This window comes from Accipiter gentilis, unplaced genomic scaffold, assembly GCF_929443795.1.
Source record: "Accipiter gentilis unplaced genomic scaffold, bAccGen1.1, whole genome shotgun sequence".
In the NCBI taxonomy this organism is placed as follows: Eukaryota; Metazoa; Chordata; class Aves; order Accipitriformes; family Accipitridae; genus Astur; species Astur gentilis.
This window is the reverse complement of record NW_026061042.1, coordinates 475,320-496,436: the sequence shown is the minus strand read 5'-3', so window position 1 is coordinate 496,436 and position 21,117 is coordinate 475,320. Positions and strand designations below refer to the sequence as shown.

General features: G+C 52.2%; 1 protein-coding gene across 2 annotated transcripts; it reads left to right on the top strand.

Moving 5' to 3' along the window:
- Positions 1-10,003: 10,003 nt before the first annotated feature.
- Positions 10,004-16,074, top strand: LOC126037318 (electroneutral sodium bicarbonate exchanger 1-like). Of its 2 annotated transcripts, none has more exons than XR_007505608.1 (7): positions 10,004-10,173; positions 10,985-11,053; positions 11,594-11,767; positions 11,867-12,004; positions 12,483-12,583; positions 13,105-13,209; positions 13,480-13,960. XR_007505608.1 is itself a non-coding variant. In XM_049797637.1 (7 exons), exons 3-6 carry the CDS (start codon positions 11,762-11,764, stop codon positions 13,190-13,192), a joined length of 333 nt encoding a protein of 110 aa, XP_049653594.1. In that variant the 5' UTR covers positions 10,004-10,173; positions 10,985-11,053; positions 11,594-11,761; the 3' UTR covers positions 13,193-13,209; positions 15,984-16,074. The 2 variants fall into 2 exon arrangements, 1 of the variants encoding a protein (XP_049653594.1); XM_049797637.1 differs by lacking the exon at positions 13,480-13,960 and adding an exon at positions 15,984-16,074.
- Positions 16,075-21,117: the final 5,043 nt, after the last annotated feature.

The following is a 21,117-nucleotide window of genomic DNA, read 5'->3' as shown; positions in this document are numbered from 1 at the left end:
TTGGTTCATGGGCTTTACGATACAGTTGCGATGCACAGAGAATCTTGACCTGTTATGTTAGCCAAGGTGACCTATACATTAGTTTTTGGCTGAGGTAGTATTCATATTGCCACATCATCTATGATGCTCCAGATGATGATGGTCATGCAAATCGAACAGGAGTCCATCGTGGGCCTGTATCTGTGGAAACACAATCAACCTCGTTCCCAGGTTATTAATGGAAATAGACCTTACCCCTAATTTTGGCTTTAACTAACTTTTACCCCACACTGTCTTCCCGTAATCACACTATGTTTAATCAAATTATGCTTTACACACTTTTTACCTAAAGCAGGTTCTATATACAATAAGGCACGCTGTTCTGAAAACCTCTCTGAAGGACTCCGTGTCCACTAGTAATACTCTATTAGTTAGAATCTGTCAGATCAGTGGCTCCAGCACCCGCCGGTGCCGTGCCAGTCGCCATTGGAACAATTCCGGGTCCAGCATCAGTGCGAAGCCATGGCTTGTCCCACTTAGCCAGGATCTCCCAGTAAGTTTTACTTCTGCTGATCTGCACCATTTCCTGGATTCTGGGTCCTTATACATTACCATGATTCCTGTACTTTGTTGCGTCCTTTCTGCCTGTAAAAGAACATGATGCACTACCATTGGTGGGTCTTTGTGATCACCTGTCAATCTAAGATAATTTAGCACAAATAAGGCTTTGGCCAATCGTTCCTCTGGGAGTAAGCCCTGGGTTCCCCCCTTTTGTTTTTGCAGCATGTTCTTTTAGGGTTTGGTTGGCCCATTCGACAATAGCCTGTCCTGTGGGAAGATGTGGAATACCGGTACCGTGGTGAATTCCCCACAAATTACAAAATCGAGCAAATCGTGTAGAACCATAGGCTGGGCCGTTGTCCATCTTAATTTCTTGAGGCACACCCAGTACTGCAAAAGAAGCGTGAAGATGTCATTCAATATGTAAGGCCTTTTCTCCAGTTCGTGCCGTGGCCCACATGGCAGCAGGATAGGTATCAATACACACATGCACAGAACGCTTTGCACCAAACCACATGACATGGGTGAAATCTATTTGCCACAACTGCAATGGCAAAAGACCTCGTCGGTTAACCCCACAGCCCAAGCCGAGCCCTTCCTTTTGACAATCAGGGCATGCTTTAACGATACCTTGGGCATCAGTAAGTGGTAAGTCAAATTGCTTTGCTAACATCCTAGCGGGTTGGTGCAAGAACGCATGCGATTGCCGTGCTTTGTTGAAAACGATTCCCTGGAGGAGGCTCCCGTGGCGCTGCAACCAATTGGTCAGCTCTGTCATTTCCCGTTTCTCATCTGCACAGTGTTCTCATACCCAAGAGTTCTACCAGAGGGGTCATATTGCCATTAGTGATACCGCAAAGATTCCGCACCCACTGGATATCTCCCACAAGCTTCTGGACATCATGTAACATTGAAATTTCTCATGTTATTTGAACCTTCTGAGGTTTAACATTGCTAGCATTTATGTGCCACCCCAAATACTTCCAAGGTGCTGCCTTTTGCACCTTTTCAGGAGTGATTATTACTCCGCGATGGCTTAAGATGTCCTGCAATTGAGTTAAAATCTCATCCTGTGGCAAGTTACTGAGGTAACTGCTTTCTTACAGGCTCTGATGCCCAGGCCACATACACCTGACGCATCGTGGGGGAATTGCGCATTCATTGCGGTAACACGACCCAATGGTATCTCTTATAGGGTTCTGCCTTGTTAATCGATGGTACCGAAAAGGCGAACCGTTCAGCGCCATCTGGGTGCAATCTTTTAGATTTATAATTAACAAATCCCATTCTTCTGGAAGCATAACTGGAGATGGCAAACCTGGCTGCAGGGCTCCCATACTGTGCATCACCACATTCACAGCTCTGAGATCATGTAACAGTCTCCGCTTCCCACTTTTCTTGGGAATGGTAAATATTGATGTATTCCATGGACTAGTAGAAGGAACAACTTGTCCCGCTCTCAACTGGTCCTCAACTAACCCTTGTATTTTTAGTAGCCTTTCAGAATTTAGCAGCTACTGATCAATCCAAACAGGTTCATCTGTTTTCCAGTTAATTTTCAGAATCGGCTACCCCTCAGTGACCGCTCCTAAAAAGGATGCGTCACTAACATTGCCTTCATTTGGCTCAATAAATCATGGCCTACGAGGCCAAACAATTCAGTTGGGGTAGTCATGACATATGGACACGTCGTAATGTGTTCACCATCGGGGAACACAAATGTAATTGGTAGCTGACTTACTAAGGTGGCTTGTGTGCCCCCTATCCCTGCAATACCAAAGTTTGGATTGATCGATGGCCATGATGGAGGCCAAATGCATTGTGAAATAATCATAACATCAGCACCTGTATTGATTGTCATTGGTTTCTTGACAACAACTCCATCGGGCCCTTCCAATTGCACTACCTTTTCTGGTTTACCTCTTGTTGTGTCCACGGCAAAGTATACCTGCGGTTTCCCTGGGGAGCCGAATCCACCATCTCCACGTTGTACTTCACCTGGGTTCGGAACACACGACCTGAATGGAACTAATTGTGCTATTCTGGTACCTTTAGGAATAGAAACAGGAGGGATTAAAACATGAATCATAATTTTCACAGTCCCACAATAATCTGCATCAATAAGCCCTGGGAGCACCAGAATTCCTTCTAGAGCTGTTGAAGATTGCCCCATTAAAAATGCACTAAGTCCAAACCCCAATGGTCCCTTTATGTTGACTGCGGTTTCCACATCCACTCTGGAGCTTCCTGCGGTGGCGGATCTGGTGGTTGCGAGGCTGCCTGAGGGCTGGCAGCTCAAGCCCCTTGCATTTGTGTCGCCGCGCGAGGGGCCTTCGCAGTTGGTGTAAAGTTTCCCTTCTTCCTGTATTCTTGGTGGTATGGTTATCTTTCTTACACTTGTTGCAGCACTTACTGTTAACAGTACCTGTACATTTGCTCCTAATGTGTCCACATTTGCCACAGTTAGAACACTTGACCAAGGGTGTCTTACTGGCCTTGTGTTTCTTTGTAGCTCCTTGGAGAGCTGTGGCAGCATAGGCTACTTTCTGTGAGTCCACTGATCGATCCGTGTATTGTATCATATCAACGATGTCTGCATTTTTCGGCAAATTACACAATGCTTTGCGTGTCTTTTCAGTAGCATTTTCAAAAGCGAGTATTTTGAACATGTTTTCTTTCATGCCCTCGTTCATGTCAGGGTGGTCATAAATTGTATTCTCCTGTTTCACCTGGGTAAAAGCATGGCTGTACATATTGTCTGGTACGGTAAGAAAAGCTTGATACGCCAAGATCTGTGATAGATGATGAACCTCAGTGACACATTGTAACTGAGCGTTCCCTGATGCGAAGGGTCCAGCACCCATCGGCATCTGCATGGTTACTCCCCATAGGGGATCTGTTTGTTGTCGTGATGTTGCTTGTTCCCTATCACAGAGCTTCTCCCACTGCCAGAAAAACACTAACATTCGGGCGGGTGTCAAAATCAACTGTGCTAGCTGTTTAATATCTTGAGGTATCAGCGTATCAGCAGAAAAAATGAATTGCAGTATTTGGTGAGTTAACGCAGATTTGATTCCGTACTGACTCACAGCATTCCTTAATTTCTCAATGACCTTCCAGTCAAACACCTCCCATTTTTTCTGTCCATTTGATGCAATAACTGGGAATGCTTAGAGCATAGTCCCTTCTATAATGGCATCTGTTATTACACCCCTCCAATGTCTCTGCCTTTCTTCTGCAGCGGCTATTACAGGCGGCTCCGCGTCTGTCACGGGTGCGGTTGGTTTCCCCGTCTCTTTTCCCCATTTCCTTTAACAATTCTAACATTGTCTCTTTTTGTTCTATTATTAGAGTAGCCAAGTCCTTGTTTGCATTATTTGAATCAGGGTGTATGCTAGGTATAATTTGTTCATGTTGAACGGTGGTATCTGAGGGCTGGTTTTTCGTAGGCAGATTTTTACTCACTCCCTGATTCTGTAGGGTTTCCTTTAATCGTACGGTTAGGGAGGCTTGGGAACTGTCAGATGGCTGATTAATATCGGCAGTCCCAGGGAGTGGAGCAGAAGTCAAGGGCACGAGAGTAGGCGAACAAGCTCCAAAAAGTCTCTCTCGCTGCATTATGTTTTTCTCCCCGCTTTTCCCTTTCGCTTGCGGTTGGAGAGAGAGAGCAGCAAAAGCAGACGCAGACGCTTTACGATCTGCTTTCATTTCTTACAGAGTTGTCTTAATCAATTTCCATAAAGTTACAAGATCTTTAACTTCTTTAGACCCGTCACTAATTTCATCCCATAGGGAGGTTCCGACGCTTTACGATCTGCTTTCATTTCTTACAGAGTTGTCTTAATCAATTTCCATAAAGTTACAAGATCTTTAACTTCTTTAGACCCGTCACTAATTTCATCCCATAGGGAGGTTCCGATAGCATTCCAGGTACTAAGCTCAAAAGCTGTACCCACACTAATTGAAAGGTTTCTGTCCTTGCTTCATTAGTTTTTTAGCTGATTTATCATCATCAGTTACCATATCCCATAATACGTCTCCTAATCTACGCCATTCACTCTCCTTAAATAATAAATCCGGATTCTTAAAGCATCCCTTAACGCGACCCAGCGTGACTAACCCCGAAATTTGCTTAATGCAGTTTACTCCCCGCTTTTCTAAAAAGCACTGTAATAATTTTAGGGCTACCTCTTGATCCATTGCCGGCCGGCTTCTTGATACTCCTGGGTGCTACCTTGATTAAGGCACCTCGGTTAAAAAGTCTTTGCAGCCTTTTTCCAGTAGCCCTCACTGACGGCGAACCCCTTTTGGACGGTCCAGGCACGAGAGTTAACACACCAACCAAGACGATCAGCGTTCGGTTAATCTTTTGCCCCCCGGTCGCTGCTACCGGTGCTTCTCAGTGTCCGTCGCTCCAATTCCCCTTTCTTCGGTCCCCGTTCGGGCGCCATTTGTTGGAGCGGCGGAGGAATGCACATAAGTCGACCCAATATGAGTGATAGAAGTGATTCAACTTTATTTGCACGGATAGCTCATATTTATACAGTTTGCGATAATTATGCCTACTAGTCCTAATATGATTGGTACATTGCTAATGTTTATTCATTACTAAAACACACCCACTTGTGGTTGGCAGCTACGCGTGTTCAGTAACTTTCTCATGAGAACTTCTTCAAAAGTTACTTGTGAAGTTATGCCAAGGTCACACCGTCCCTGTCTTTCTCCTGATAACAGCGAGACCAGCTGTTGTTTTCCTCCCAATATCAGTAAAGCCAGCTATTTTCAGCCAAGGCCTAGTCTTGTTGCTCAAACTGACATTCTTTCACACAGAACTCTGCTCGCACAACTTTTCCACAGGCCCATGTCCTTTTTCAGCAAGCCACTTCCCAACAAAAGGTATTCCTAGAAAAAGTTTCCTGTTTATAAAGCAGGAGTTTGTTGGGGCTGAATTACAGTTCCTTTGTAACTGAATTGGGTCAATATTCCGAAAAAGGGGAATATGTTTATTTTTGAAACAGGTCAATACTTGCATGTGTTGTGCTGGCAAGGAGGAGGCTTCTTAAATGTAGAACTTGTTAAATTTAAAAGCACACCTCCACTCTCCATAGTATTGCTTCTATGTTAATTCAGGGTTAAGATATTCGTTCACTTCAGTTTCTGTGAATCTGTTAGGGCAGCGTGCTCTAAGGTGATGGGAGGGAGCAGGGGGAAGAAGGGGAGGAGGAAAAGCAAAATATCTGCAACCTGCTCTTCCATGACTCCTGCAAACTGTAATGTTATTTTTTTTTCCCAAGCCTGAAAACTGTACTTGGCAGTGGGATTGTGGCTATCTTGTTAATATTCTTCCTTCCTTTCTTGTTTTGGCCTCTCCAGGAAGCGATTCGAGTAATCCTTGGAAATCTTGATGATTTACATGCATTTTCTACAGACCACTATCTTTCTGCGTACCCTTTCTTTCCTACTTGTAAAAGAAAAGGTCCAATGACTTGTATCTGTTGGGCATTGCTTAATTTGACATTCCTGCCTAGTAGTGCGCAGATCTTTAGCTGGAGTACGACTCCTCTGAGCTTCGCAGTTTTACATTAGCTGAAGATCCTCCTCAGTTGTTGCCTTCACCAGAGAACTGATGTATGTAAAAAGAATGTTTTGCAGTGTTTTCAGATGGCCACCCCTGCGTTCCAAATCTGATTTAGCCAGAAAAAACGAACGTGCATATATAAAGTCCCAGGAAGCCCACGTAATGCGATTGCAAGGAAAGCTAGTGCGTTGTTTCAAAAGGTTAATAAAATGTAAAGCGCTCCTTACAGGCGCAGCAGCGTTGGCCCTCTAGTAGAGAAGACCGCAGTAGTTTTCTTGTAAGGTACATTAGGATTAAGTATTGTAGTTGCTGTAGTGTAAAGGGTTACGGAGAAGTTACTCTCCTGAGGCTGTTGTTGCAGAGAAAAGTAAGTTAGTGGAAGGAGAAGCCTCTTCAGTCCTAAGGTGCGTCAGTTTGTGAATCGGATCAGGCCCTTCGGCATCATCTCCTCCCGTGATTCCGAGTGCCCAGGAGTAATGAACACCCGCGTGTTTCCGCCTCCAAGGCATCCCCTTCCAGTCTCGGCAGACTGCGTTATTGCCACCCCTGGTCCTAGCAGGCAAGAACGAGATCATCCTCTTTCTCTGTCAGAAGCTGGTAGGTATGAGAGCAACTTATTCCTGTTGCTGCCAGGAAGAGAAAGTAGCCCAGAGCATCGTCAGACAGGAGGCACCCAAACAAAGGAAGCCTCGTTGTTGGTTTGCTTCGCTAAAGCGCAGCCAGTTTTGCCTGCGTGCTTGAGGAGGGTTTGATTCACGAGCTTGTATTTCTGGAACTGGGAAGTCCATCCACCTGCTCAGGCAGCACCGGGCCCTGCGGAGAACTGCAAGCTCAGAGGCCTGGCGTGATGAGTTGTCCTGCAGTCTGTGTGTCGGGCTCCTCGCTGTAGCATACCTCTTAGTTAATCGCCAGCTGTGGGAGTCCTTGAAGCCAAACTCAAACGAACAATTTCATCCCTTAAAGGAACTGACTGTGTCATCTAGGCAAATCTTGGGCTTCATCTCTGGTCCTCAGGATGCAAATGGAGTAAAAGTATTCATGTTATCTGTTTCTTCCTGAGGTCAGAGGCACGTAAGAAGGCTGCTGCCTGGCGTCACCCATTCGTGCATGCATGAGCTCCTAGGTGTGCGAACTGCACCCCCAGGAAGGAACGTCTGTAACTGTGGCGTTTGTCATGTCAATTATCTTTTGTTCTCCCATTTTGAGGAGGACTGTGAAGTGAATGTAATGATGCTAGTCCTGTGAATCCTAGTCCTTTTCAGGTTTAAAAATAATTTTTAAAAGAATTACTTTTTAGTTAGGAAAGCTGATGAGGTTTTCTTCACAGGGTTGGGAGAGCCTGGCATGTTGTTTTTTGCGGGAAGATGTGAGGACTGAAGCCAGATGCAGTTAAGGAAACACAGTGCTATGAATGCAAGCAACTGATGGAAGAGTGTCACCTGGATGAGTGTTTCTTGTAATGTGTTACTAGCGTATGGTGTCTCCTCACATCTCATTTCTCCGCTGTGTAGTTCGATGTGTCACTTGTTCAGCTGCTGCTGCTCATTAAATATAAATCTCCATTGGCAGGAGCAGTTACAGGGTCGTGGATCTTGGACCAAGATCCTCAAAACCCCCTAGCTATGCGAGGTTTCCCTGCCGCACGTGCACTGCCTTTGTGTCCTGATGCTCTGTTTCTCCAGGAATGTCAGTATTTGCGTGGGGAGTTTCAAGGACCTGCCTGTGGACGCGACGGCCCCTACACCCCTGATGTATTCTTCTGGTGCTGCATCCTCTTCTTCGCCACCTTTGCCCTGTCAAGCTTCTTGAAGAAGTTTAAAACCAGCCGCTACTTTCCAACTAGAGTAAGTAGAAGGAGGTGGCCAGTGTCCATCTCCGCACTCGTTTCCCAAAATGGCTTTCCTGGAGCACTAAGCAGTATTTGCCCTGCCTTGGTCAAGCTGGGAAACGTTGGCCTTGCAGGCCAAGCTCTCCAAGAGCTTGGATGTCCCACACTCATTTCCATGAGTGCAAAATCATCGTAGCGTTTCCCACCTGCCTCGTGACCTGCCCCAGATTGAAGATTTTTGGGGTTTGATTTTTTTTTATTTTTTTTCTTCTCCTCAGGTAGTAGGAAGTCAGGTTTCCCAAAGTTTTGGGGGTTGGGGGTTTCGGTTTGTTTTTTTTCCCCTACCTTCTGCGCATTATGTGCTCGAGTGGAAAGTAGATTCGAATGAGGAGCTTCCTTTTGAGGACTAAAGGATGCCTCAGTGCCTTGTTGCCATTGTAGCTGTGAGTGTAGCTGTAGTGGCAGACATGTGTTTTCTTATTTTTAATATTATTATTATTATTATTTTTAGATTTTGACTTAAACCAACCCTTGTTGGCCTAGTTAAGCTTTTTTTTATTGTCTGACCCCAGATCTCACAGGGACAAACACAGCAGCAGTATCTAAGCAAGGGATCAGGCTGCATGTGCTCAGAGGGGTGGTGGGATTTGGTTAAGCAGCCTTAATGTTGTGGATGTCTGCAACTCTTGCATCTCACCTTACGGCCCTGTTTGCCATGCCCCTCTCACCTCTGGTTTCTCGCCCCAGGTACGGTCCACAGTGAGCGACTTTGCTGTTTTCCTCACCATCGTCATCATGGTGCTCCTTGACTTTGTGGTTGGGATCCCATTGCCGAAGCTCCAGGTCCCCCATGCGTTCAAGGTAACGGGGTGTTTTGGCACGTGGGGGTGCCACAAGGTGATGCCGGGGCAGGGCAGGGCTGAGTCTGGAGGAGATGCTGGTGGTGTGACCATCTCCTCTTCCACCTCCAAGTGCCTTGCTTCCTCCTGGAAATGAGAAGATGGCCCCAAAACTAGATACCTACAGGGGAAGTATCTAGAGCTGCTTGCAAGGAGGAGACTGGCACTGCTGAAGCCCCCGGGAGAGGGGGACATGAAGCCAGGGCTGGGAGGTGCTCTGACACAAGGAGGGAGGGGAAAATGAAAGCCAGTGGAGTGCCTGGGCTGGGAGACAATGCTGATGTGTGGGCTTTGTTGCAGCCTACCAGAGACGACCGCGGGTGGTTCATCAACCCCATAGGACCCAACCCTTGGTGGACGGTGTTGGCTGCGCTCGTCCCAGCTCTGCTCTGCACCATCTTGATATTCATGGACCAGCAGATCAGTGCCGTTATTGTGAACAGGAAGGAGCACAAGCTGAAGGTAAGGGCCTGCGAGAGATGACTCCAGCCCCTTCTGGGCTGCAGGTCTGGGGGGAAGCTCTTATTCCCGATGCTTTCTGAAGGCATTGGTTTGGGACAAGGTCAGGCTGCGTGGCAGGATGCTCTCCTGGATTAACGATGATGCAGGGAGCAAGTGACAGGGCAGTATAGATGAGCAACCTTTTGGAGGAGCAAATTAATCTTGGAGCAATAGAGAACTGCGTTTTTGTTTTAAAATGGCAGCAGCAGCAGGTGCGGGGAATGAATTGTTTTGATGCGCTGCCAGGGATAACTCAGAGTCACACCTTCCTCGCAAGTGGTAGAATTTTCTTTGTGAGTGGAAAAAATGGTTTGGTGCTTTTGGGTTGTGGGTTGGTTTTTTTTTTGGAGAAGTATGTATCGCACAAGCTCTGCGTATCCCTTGTGTCTGAACTCCTGCCAGATTTTCATGCCAGGTGCTTGTGCAAAGCCTGCATACACCCTTGCTTGTTTCCATTTCTTGTTTTGAATTCTGAAGAAGTTGACTTGTGCTCGAGCAGGGTTTGAGTCTGACTTGCGACGTTATCCTTGCTCTTGTGCTATGGGATGCTCTGTTTCTTGTTTTCCTGCCTGCAGAAAGGATGCGGGTACCACCTGGACCTTTTTGTGGTGGCCGTGATGCTCGGGGTGTGCTCTGTGATGGGGCTGCCCTGGTTTGTGGCTGCGACCGTCCTGTCCATCACCCACGTGAATAGCCTCAAAGTAGAGTCTGACTGCTCAGCTCCAGGAGAACAACCCAAGTTGCTGGGGATACGAGAGCAGAGAGTCACTGGCTTGCTGATCTTTGTGCTCATGGGCTGCTCTGTCTTCTTCACTTCTGTGTTAAAGGTGAGAGGAAAATGCAAACCACCCAACAACCGTGAGCTTGTTGGAGGTTACAGAAAAACAGTCCCCTCTCTGCAGGCCTGAGTAGTTAGTTGTGGAGCGGAGGAGGAGGAGGTGGTCCCAACCCTTGGGGCTTGACCAACGGTGGGAACCAGCCTCGGTTAGGCTTTGCAGCCCTTCAGGCCCCCGTTTCGTGTGCTCGAGGCGAGCGAGCAACGCAACTGCTTGAATTTTTGGGTGTCTTTCAGGCCCACCCATGTTTATGGGTTACAGTTGAGCATATTCAGACCAGCACATCTGCTCTGTTTCAAACAGGCAGCCCTTTAGTGGCTGCAATTTGCTCCCCAAATGCCGCGGAGCAGCCGTTCCCAGGAGCTAAACACACTGAGGTCATCCCTGTGGGCTTCCTTGCACGTTCCTCCCACAAAGTAATCTCGTCTCTAGGCTAAAAGGAGGCCTGTGGCCTTTGCCTGTTGCCCCAAGAATAGGCAGAAGTGTTTCTTCTACCGCCAGAGAATGCGGCATAGGGTAGCACGGGTGAAATCGCCTATTTTCCTCCAACCTTTCTGGAAAATAGGATTATTCTGAGGAGAGATAACTCCCAAGTTCAGCCTAAAGCAGAGCCTTAGCTCACTCGTGCGCACAAAATGGCAAAAAAATGGTTAATATCTGACCCATCTCTAAGCCTGAATGGAAGCTGGAAAGCTTCAAGCAATTTTAGGCAGTGCCTGTGGAAGAGGGTGGTAATACTGAAAATGCAATACAGAAAAAGAAACGATTGCATTCTTTCTTTTCTTTTTCTTCCCCCCCCCAGTTTATACCAATGCCTGTGCTTTATGGCGTCTTTCTCTACATGGGTGTGTCGTCGCTCAGAGGAATTCAGGTACGGACTCTTTTACAGCGTGCAGCATGTCGGCTCCCTGGTATTTTGTCTCTGTAGCAGCAGGGAAAAAAGCAGTGGCATGGGAAAAACTTCTCACAGAGCAAGCAATGAAACTCTTTTGTGTAAGAAAGAGATTGGTGGAGGCACAGGAGGTAGATAGGGCTGGGAGGACCAGGCAAGTTCAGCGCTCTCTGTTGCAGGGTTTAGGGCAGGTCAGTGTTTGGTTACGTGAAAAGCGGGGGAATTTGGTGCAAAGGGAAGGCAGTTTCTACCACTGGTGGAAATCCTCATGGGGGGATTCAGTGGGCCGAGAAATGCTAATAATGGAATGGCATGGAAGAGTTGCCGTTTGGGCAGCTCTCAGGGGCAAGCCGGTTGCTAGATGGAGCGAAGGGAAAATGGGTGCTGCTCCCAGGAGGAATGCGGTGGGATCCAGGAGTTCTGACGGCAAGCGAGATGCTGCAAAGTGCCTCCACGTCTCGAGAGGGCCAGCAACTTGCCGCAGTCCCAAGGTGGCAACCTTTCCCTTTTATTTCGCAGTTCTTTGATCGCTTGAAGCTGTTTTGGATGCCGGCGAAACACCAGCCGGATTTCATCTGACTGCGGCACGTGCCCTTGCGAAAGGTGCATTTCTTCACGGCGATCCAGCTGACCTGCCTCGTCCTGCTCTGGACCATCAAGGTGTCCCGTGCCGCCATCATCTTTCCCATGATGGTAAGAGCTGCCACCGCTCGGCAGCGGGGTGTTTGCAGCGTTGTTGTGAGAGGTGGCATCGTCTCTGAGCTCACCGCATCTTCCCTCTTATTCATGAAGGTTTTGGCTCTCGTATTTGTCCGGAAAGCGATGGATTTCTGCTTCTCAAAGCGAGAGCTCAGCTTTCTGGATGACCTTATGCCAGAAAGGAAGAAGAAGTTGGACGATGCCAGAAATGAAGCTGGAGAAGAAGAAGAGGTAAGGCTTGCTGTGTCCTCGGGGCTGGACATCTCCGTGTGTCTGTGAGATTGCCTGTTTCTCTTACAGCTTGTCTGGAAATGTTGGGGGAAGATCAGCACTCAATCGAAATAGATCCCAATAGCCTGTAACTTTTGTAACCTTTGTTTCCTCAAGTAGCAGTGAGCTGAACGCTTGAATACAGGTGTAATTTTTAAAACGAGTCGTTTTTCACAAAGGTCATTATCATTATGATGATTATTATTAGATGCTGCTGCGGCTGCTGCTGCTGGCAAGACTTGCTCATAATCATGTTTTGAACACACAGTCCCCCTGCCCCGAAATCTTTGGAGTGAACGGTTTCTCCCCTGCTGCACTAATACCTATAGCTGCCAAGGGGCAGAAGCGGAGGGCAGACTGCTAAGTTTGTGCTGGGCATTCAGCTTATCTCCACTTTGATCAAAGACAGAGAACGTGATTTGTCCCTTTTTTACATCAGGAGTCCAGGAGGGCCATGGAAGCTGCTGCTACTGCAAGTTCAGTTCAGCTGAACGTGGGGAAGACCAGTGACGTGGATATCCCAAAGCAAAGCAGTGACGGGTAAAGCCCCACCAAGCGCCACGACCCCTGGCAAGATTAGCTTGAAGGTGTTTGGCAGAGTTTTCTCCACTTGCCTCTTTGTGGGGCATCCCACAGAAACCAGCAGGCAGCTTGGTGGGAAAATCAAATTTGGGGGCAGGGCTGCAGGAGGTGATTGCAAGGCTCTGACCGCAAGCAGAGTGGCTGCAGCACTCGCGTTTGACCCCCAAACCTTGCCTCATCAGTGCTTTTACGGTAGCTGGAGATCCTCATACTTAACACATGAGGAGTTGCAGGCGTGATCTGTACCAGCAGTGGCTTAGGAACCCGGACCGGGGCTAAGCCCCAGCAAGAGCCTTTGCACAGAGCTGTTGCTCTGCAGCTCCCCGGCTTGCCTCCCAAAACTCCTCATCCAGCAAAACCTCCCACGGTTATGCAGAGCTTTGATTCTCGGGGCTCCGCTGTTCCTCTTGCTGATGCTAATGCCCTTGGTGGCATCAGTTCCCATAATCACGGATTGCTATGTAAAATATTTATTGCAGGACTGATCCTTCTGAGATTGTTATCCTGGATGAAATGTCACAAACGACCATATGGAAGGCTCTCACTTTGAAGACAGAAACCCTTTGAATCCAGGGAGGAAAAAGGTAAAGGATTGCACGTGATCGTGACCGTGCTCCTCAGCAAGCGACGGCGCACACCTACGCTTTTCCCACGCTTTGGCCGGCAAGGCTGAGCAAATGGCCTGTCCCTGGGAACAGGCAGTGAGGACTGTGGCATGCAAACCAACTCCTCTCTGCTGGGGTGGTCCCCCAAACAGGGCTGAATCAGCAGCAGCTGGCAGGTCTTCCACTGATGATGCTCTCCCTCTTTTTCTCTTCCCTTCGCCTTTCCCCACTCCCGCTTTTCACGTTTAGGAATCTTGACTTTGAAGGAGAGGAGTGAGAGCGTGACTCGGGGATGTGCCAACGCAGACAGAGGGAGAAGGCGCTTTGTTTCAGTTGGAGGATTCCCATTAAAGCCATGCAGATGTTTTCAGTTATCCTTGGTGTGCTTCAGGCATTCAGTATCTCTAGACCAGCAAGCTGAGGGGAACGTCACAGTCAAGGGGAGTTTGGTGGTGTTAAGTCTGTGTGCGTACGTGCGTGTGGGGGTGTGGGTTTGTAGTGGTAGAGGGACTGCTATGGCTTTATCATTCAGTGCTCTTCTTTTAATACCTAATTCCTCCTCTTTTTTTTTCCTCTTTTTTTCAAATGTAAACTGGGAATGTCCAAAATAATTTTCTGTTATATTTGATGCATTCTCCACTTTCTTCTTGATCACAACCGGGTTTTTGGTCTGGTTTGGGGTCCTGGCTTTAATTCACTCTTATGTCTCTTACTGGTACGAGAGGGATGCCCTCTGCGGCAGGGCAGCATAGAGAGCGTCCAAGCAGTTGGCCTAAGGTGAAAGAAAAGCATTTGCTCCCTGCGCTCCAGTTTTACCTCTCTTGGTTGGTTTGGTTTTGGGTTTGTTTTTTTTGCTTTGGCTCTGCCATCAGCCTGGGAGCTGCAAAATGCAGAACTGCCACCTTCTTGTCCCCTGGCTGTAAACTGCATCTAAGGGAGCTCTTCAGGTATTTGATTTTGAATACACCATATGGTCACAGGAGCGGCCAGACGAGACCTGGGGCTCTGTGTCCCTGGGCTGCTCCCTCTGTTGTTTCTCCACTTTCCTTCTGTATTGGATCTGGCTGAGTTGGAGTTCCTTTACCCCACAGCAGCCCTCGTAGTGCTGTGCTCTGTACTGGTAGCTAGAAAGCTGTTGATAACACAGGAGTGTTTTGGCCATGGCAGACAGCCAGAGCACACCCAGACACCCAGACATCCAGGCGTCTTCCACATGGAGGCCACTTCCCACCTCGGCTGGCCAACGCAACGCGCTGCCTACCTTCTTCAAGGACGTCAGCAGTTTGATGCTGACGAAGCCCATCTTGTTCTTCTGGACATGTTTCAGGAGGAAAGCATCCTTGGCCAGGTTCTTGTCAGAGAGGTGGAATTCCACCCTGGACACAACCCTCCTGGCCAGCTGCCGGTCAGGGACGGGGTAGCTGTAGTCCAAGAGATCAGCCCCCAGAACATCGCTCGCATCGCAGAAGCTCCCGGCAAAGCAGCAGGGACACGGGTGTGACTTGGTAGCCTTTGGGATGTGCAGCACTGCCCGGTCCCAGCCACAGCGGTGCAGATGGCAGAGTCTTGAGGAGCGGGGTGGCTCAGCTGCGCTCTGAAATGAAATGGAGTTTTATGCTTTTAGAAGCGCGCTTGCCTTCATGCCCCCAGCATCGGTCCCTGCCACAAGTTACGCAGCACATGGCATTGCACAATCTTGCAGCCAGAGGTGCCTCATGAACAGAGCGCAATCTCTTTGATTACCAGGACACAGGCCAGGAGAGATCTTTGGCCTCCGGTTCACGGCAGTTGTCCCGACTCCCCCAGGCCACACACTGTTCACACAGCGGGAGCGAGAGGCCTGTGTCCTTGGTACCCTTGGGGTGTCCTTGCTAGCGCCGAATCCTCCAAGCACGAGGAGGGGATGTACTAACCCCATCCCTGGGATCCCGTAGAGCGCAAACAGCCCCAGCGCCCCGACACCGGACGTTGGGCAGAATCCAGTCCTTTTCTGGGAGCACGCGGCAGCGGGTACCGTCTCCTCCGGGGTGTCACGCACCCAGGGAAAGGGCCACCCCCTCCCAGGGGGATCCAGAGCTGCTGCTTTTCCCAGCAGGAGACTGAAAGACCTGACAGCACTACTGGAGCGAGGGCTGGGGGAAAGCGTGCCACCGAGCAACACTGCATGACCTTCCTTCATGCCCTCGAGGTCCTTTTTCCTATTTCTGCCTCGCTCCGGTCAACGCAGTGAACAGAAGCGCGGGCAACGGTCACAAACGCATTTGCCATCTGGCGCAAGGAGGCTGCGGCTGCAGCTTGGTGCCCACTCGGCTCGGCTGAATCAACTTGTTGTTCTTCCCCCACCGGAAAAATACTGTTGAAAGCCAAGAGCATTTGCACCCGCAGACCCCGAGAGCCGCCTGTAGGCCCCGGGGCCACCCCAGCCTCCCTTAACTCTTTCCCTCCCCAGGAGGAGCTGGGGAGGCTCTTGGGGGTGGGGCGGAACACAGGGAGCCCCCGCATTCCTTCCGGGGAGACGCCAAAGAGTCCTTGGCAGCTAACAGCCAGAAGGGACCATGGCGCGGCCACCAACGCAGCTCCCACTGCCTGGGCCCTGGGGCCCCCTGGCGCCCCAGCTTTTCCAGCCATTCGTGCTCCCCAAAACTTTCTACCCTTGAGGTAGGGACCGACCCCAACCCCTGCAGCCCAGGGATGCTCTTGGAGGACAAGAGCAGAGGTGACCGCCGGCCATCGCTCCTGTCTCATTCTCTCAGGCTCAGCCAACCTATGCCGCCTGCCCGCACGGGAGCAGCCCTTCCCTGCAGCCCGGGCACCCCAGGCACCACCAGCAGGTATGGCACCCCAGTCTGCTCTGGCCCCTTCGCCATCCCCATCACACCCGTTCCCCCGGCACTTTTCGCATGGGGGTTCAGCAAGCCCCGGTGAGCATCCTTGCCCTCGCCCGGGCGGCGCGTGCCCAGTAAAGCCCATCTGCAGAGAATTCCCCAAATATTTGGGGCCACCTCTCCCCTTTCACCTCCTAGATGCCAGTCTCCTCCCCGATTTGCAACCCTGTCCCACCGGCACAGCGGCTCACCCCGTGGGGATCACTCCGGCCCCAAGCTCCCCACACCCCTGGCCCAGAGCTGGGGGATGTCGGCCATCGGGGCCGGCTCGGCGGGTGCCGCTGGACAGTTCCCCCGGCCCAGCACAGCTCCCCCTCACCCACACAGGTCTGCAGAGGGCTCCATGTGGCTGCCTCTTTGACCCCCGGGTCTTCCGCATCCAGTGGACAACCACCGACCTGCCTCCACTGGCCACCCCCACGCTTGGCCAAGGCGCCGCTTCTCTGCCGGGTGCTGCCCTGTGGGGTCCCGGGGGCTGCGGGGCCCCCCAGGGCCAACCACGATACCTCACACCCTACAAAAACCAGAGGAGTGGGGTGGCCCCAGACCCTCTGGAGCTGCCAGTGTCCATCCCTGGCTACCAGCACATCAAGGGGCAGCTGTCACAGATCAACATCGCCAGCACGGCCACCCCTGTGGGGGCACCCCCGGGCAGCGATGTCCACACCAGCCCCTGCGCTGCCACCAACAACGAAGCCCTTGGGGACACTGCAGGCGACCTTGCAGTGTCCGAGGAGATGGTCCTGGAAGAGGCCCTAAGGCTCTTCGGTTGCTCCCTGGATAGAGTGGGGGTCAGCCAGGATGCTCCCAGCAGAGGTTCCGTGCCTGAGGATGCTGCTGGCACCAGCACAGACACCCCCGACCACGACTTCAGCTCGCTCTCGCTGCCTGAGGAGATGCTCACCCCCGACTACTGCATCCCCAAGCTCAGCGACGCCATGCTGAGCCTCAAAATAGTCAACGGCGGCGGGATGCAGCCCCAGGAGCCGTGGCAGGATGCGGGGATGGACCTGCCACCGTCCCCACCTGCCACGGCCGGCAAGCGGAGGAAGAGGCAGGCGCAGAGCTCCTTGCCAATGGCACCCAGCAAGCGCAGGGCTCTGGCAGCCAATGTGAGGGTGTGTGTGGGGGGGGGGGATTAGACAGGGGTGAGAGGGATGGAGATGGGGGCAGTGGGGGGGGTGGGAGAGGAGGGGTGGGGTATATGGCAGGGGGGGTGGGCGGGGGTGGCTAGGGAGGGGTTAGACCAGCTTGGATGGGACCTTTTCTCTTGTCTTTTCAATTAAAAGCTCCTTCTCCAGAACTGCTCCGTGCCTGTGTGGGACAGGGAGGGAGCCCGGGGGGCACCGGGAAACAGCCCCCAAGAGGTGCAAAAGCCCCGCCGAGCCCCAGACCCAAGCCAGCAAGCCCCGAGGGGAACCCAGCCACCCCCAGGCCTGAGTCACCATCAGCACGGCAGGCGATGGGGGGGGGGGGACGGAAACGGGAACAACTCCTTGTTCCCCTTCCCCAGGAGAAGCAGCCCTTTGGTGGGGAAGCCAGGACAGACAGGTCCCTGCAGGACTCACGGACACGGCCCCACGCAGAAAGCAGCACAGAGCCCCTGCCACAACGACAGACCTTGGGGGCCGGGGGGGGACACGGGCACATACGACAACAAGGGCTGCAAGGCCTTCGTCTTGAACACCACCAGCATCCCCTCCAGCGGGGACAGGGCTCGGTGCACAGCCCTTCAAAGCCTCAAGACCATCACGGCCTTCCTCGGGTCCCACTGACCTCAGCCCCCAAGAGCCCAGCTTTGCCTCACTGACACAGCAACATAACCCCAAATCACCCCAAGAATGGCGAGGGAGGGAGCTGCAGGCCAGGCAGGGACCCTCCTCCGCTTGTCTGGCTGCACCTTGGGCAGCCGCAAGACCAGGAAGGGGGAAGAAAAAATCAGAAGGAAAAAAAAAAAAAAATCACTGCACCGGCCAGAAAGTGCCTGGAAACTTCATCCCTCTTCATTGCCCATTTCCCATGCGAGCTCCACAACCTGGGAGCAACGCAGCCAATAGAACCTTCGAGAAGCAGACACACAGCCTGCTGCAGCTGGCCCTGCTCGAGCAGCCAAGGTGGGCTGGATGATCTCTAGAGGTCTCTTTCAGCATCCATTCTGTGCTGCTGTGACTCTGTCTCTGTCGTGGTTTAACCCTAGCCAGCAACTAAGCACCACCCAGCCGCTCACTCACTCCCCCCCCACCCAGTGGGATGGGGGAGAAAATCCGGAAAAAGAAGTAAAACTCGTGGGTTGAGATAAGCACGGTTTAATAGAACAGAAAGGAAGAAACTAATAATGATAATACTAATAAAATGACAACAGCAATAATAAAAGGATCGCAATGTACAAATGATGCGCAGTGCAATTGCTCACCACCCACCAATCGACACCCAGCTAGTCCCCGAGCAGCGATTCCCCCCCCACTCCCCAGTTCCTATACTAGATGGGATGTCGCATGGTATGGAATACCCTGTTGGCCAGTTTGGGTCAGGTGCCCTGGCTGTGTTCTGTGCCAACTCCAGCTTTCTCGCTGGCTGGGCATGAGAAGCTGAAAAATCCTTGACTTTAGTCTAAACACTCCTCGGCAACAACTGCAAACATCAGTGTTATCAAGGTTCTTTGCATACTGAACTCAAAACATAGCACTGTACCAGCTACTAGGAAGACAGTTAACTCTATCCAAGCTGAAACCAGGACACTTTTAACCACTTAACATTCCGTGAGAAATACTGCAAGAGCTCAAGAAGAAAGAGCAGAAAGACAGGAGACAGGTGAAAGCCTAGAGCGCCAGCTAGAGGGAATGAAAGACCCTCTTCCTTCTCTGAAGCTTCAGCAAGGCTTCCTTCACCTGCTTGTTCCTCCGACTGTCAATGACGGGGTTCAAACTGGGGCTGACGAGACTGTAGAAAAGGGAAAGAACTTTCTCCCTCCCAGAGGAGTTACCGCTCCTGGGCCCCGCGTACATGAAGATGGCGTTTCCATAAAAGACACCCACCACGGTCGGGTGGGAGCCACAGGTGGAGGTGGTTTCGTGCCATCCTGGCACAGAGCGGATGCGCAGATCGGTGGCCAGGCTGTCCAGGGAGCAAATCGGGATTAGGGCTAAAGGGAAGAGGAAGAAGCACACACAAACAGCAAAGATCAGGACTTTATTGGCAGGAGCGGCAGGGCAGGCCAGCTTTGAGACAGCAAGAATTTCACAGGAGAAGTGGACAACCTCGCAGGGGCCACAGAAAGGCAGGTATAAAGCCAGAGAGGCTTGCAGTGTACCAAATACAAACACCAAAGCCCACAAAACCGTGGCAAGGGTGAGGCGCAGCCTCCAGATCACGATGAGGGCATAGCACAGGGGACGGCAGACTGCCACATAGTGAACTTGAGACATGATGGCCAGCAGCACGCACGCCGTAAGTGCAAAGATTAAATAAAGATGGCTCTGTGCCCCACACCCAGCAAAGGAGGGGGTTCTGCCTTGTCCAAGGAGGCTCCTTAGCATACGGGGGACATTGCTGGAGGCGTAGCAGATGTCCGCGATGGAGAGGTGGCAGAGGAAGAAGTACATGGGGAGGCAGTAGTCCAGGCAGATAAGCAGAAAGACAAGTGCGTTTCCCATCAGAGTGGCAGAGCAGAGGGCAGAGAAAAGGCCAAAGAGGCAGCGCTGCAGGGCTGGGGTGCTGCAGAACCCCAGGAGGACGAATTCTGTGACCGTCGTTTCATTCTGCACGCTGTGCTGGAGGTGAGGCAGCACAAACTGCGACCACGGAGATCTGGAAGCGAAGGAGCAAGGAAAAGGAAAGAAAAAGGAGAGTTTTCCTAAGAATGTTGCGCAGGAGGAACCGCTGCACCGGCTCACCAGCGCCTGGTTCTGCTTCCCCAGCATGAATGACACGTCTGTCCAGGGCACCTCCCCCAGCACCCAAAACAGACTGCACCCCTGCACAGCGCAGCCCACCCTGCCTGCACCCCCCCATCACTCCAAACCACGCTACACCCGCACAGGCTGCACAAACCTGAACGGCACCACCCAGCTGATCACTGCGCCCACCCCACGGCTGGACCTCCCAGACAAGTGGCCCCCAGCCCCTCACTGACCATCCCTGACCCGTCACTGACCCCATCCCTGACCCCCTCATCGACCCCATCCCTGACCCATCACCAGACCCCTCTCCCCCTCCCCTTTCCCCCTTCCTTCCTTCTTCCCCCGCTCCCCCGTTCCCGTCCCCTTCCCGCCCGTACCCACCTGCCGGCCCCGCCGCCGCTGCCGTCCGCCTTGCTCCCCGCTGCTGGGCCGAGCTCGCCGCAACGGCCCGACCCGCAGCCTCCCGCTGCCCACCGGCCTCTCGCCTCACCTCCCGCCCGTCCCCACGCACCGACCCCTCTGTGCCCACGCCACCTCGCTCCCGGCCCCACCACCCCGGGCGTAGCGCGTCCCCCAGCACCCCGGCCCGGGCCCCCGCGCCCGCTCAGACGACCCAGCAGGCCCGGGCTGAGCCCAGCGGGGGCGTAGGCCCCGGGGAGGGGGGGAGGGGGGACTCCCCCCCTCCCTCGTGCCAGCGAACGGCCGATGGAACCCTGCCGCCTGCCGCGGCAGCCGTAACCAGGGCAACCCAGCAGACCCCAACGGTCGCAGATCGCTGTGGCTGAGCGCACAGGAAGGCCTCTGGTGTCCCGGTGTGCCCACCTGCCTTCGAGCGAAGGGAGCCCGGCGGGCCTTGTCCTGCGCCTCCTGAGGACGAGGGAAGAGCCTCGGCGTGCCTGAGGGGCTGGGAGCTGCTCCCCGGCTCGGCCTGGCCATAGGTGGGGGTGGCACCAGGCCCTGGGAGGGAAGGGACAGAGGACAGAGGGGTGTCTGCGACAAGGGGGATGCCCCCATACAGACAAACCCCAGCCCCATAGCGGGAGGAGGAGGAAGAGGGAGCCAGTCCCGTCCCCCCGGGGCGAGGAGGGGTCCATGTGCTCCGG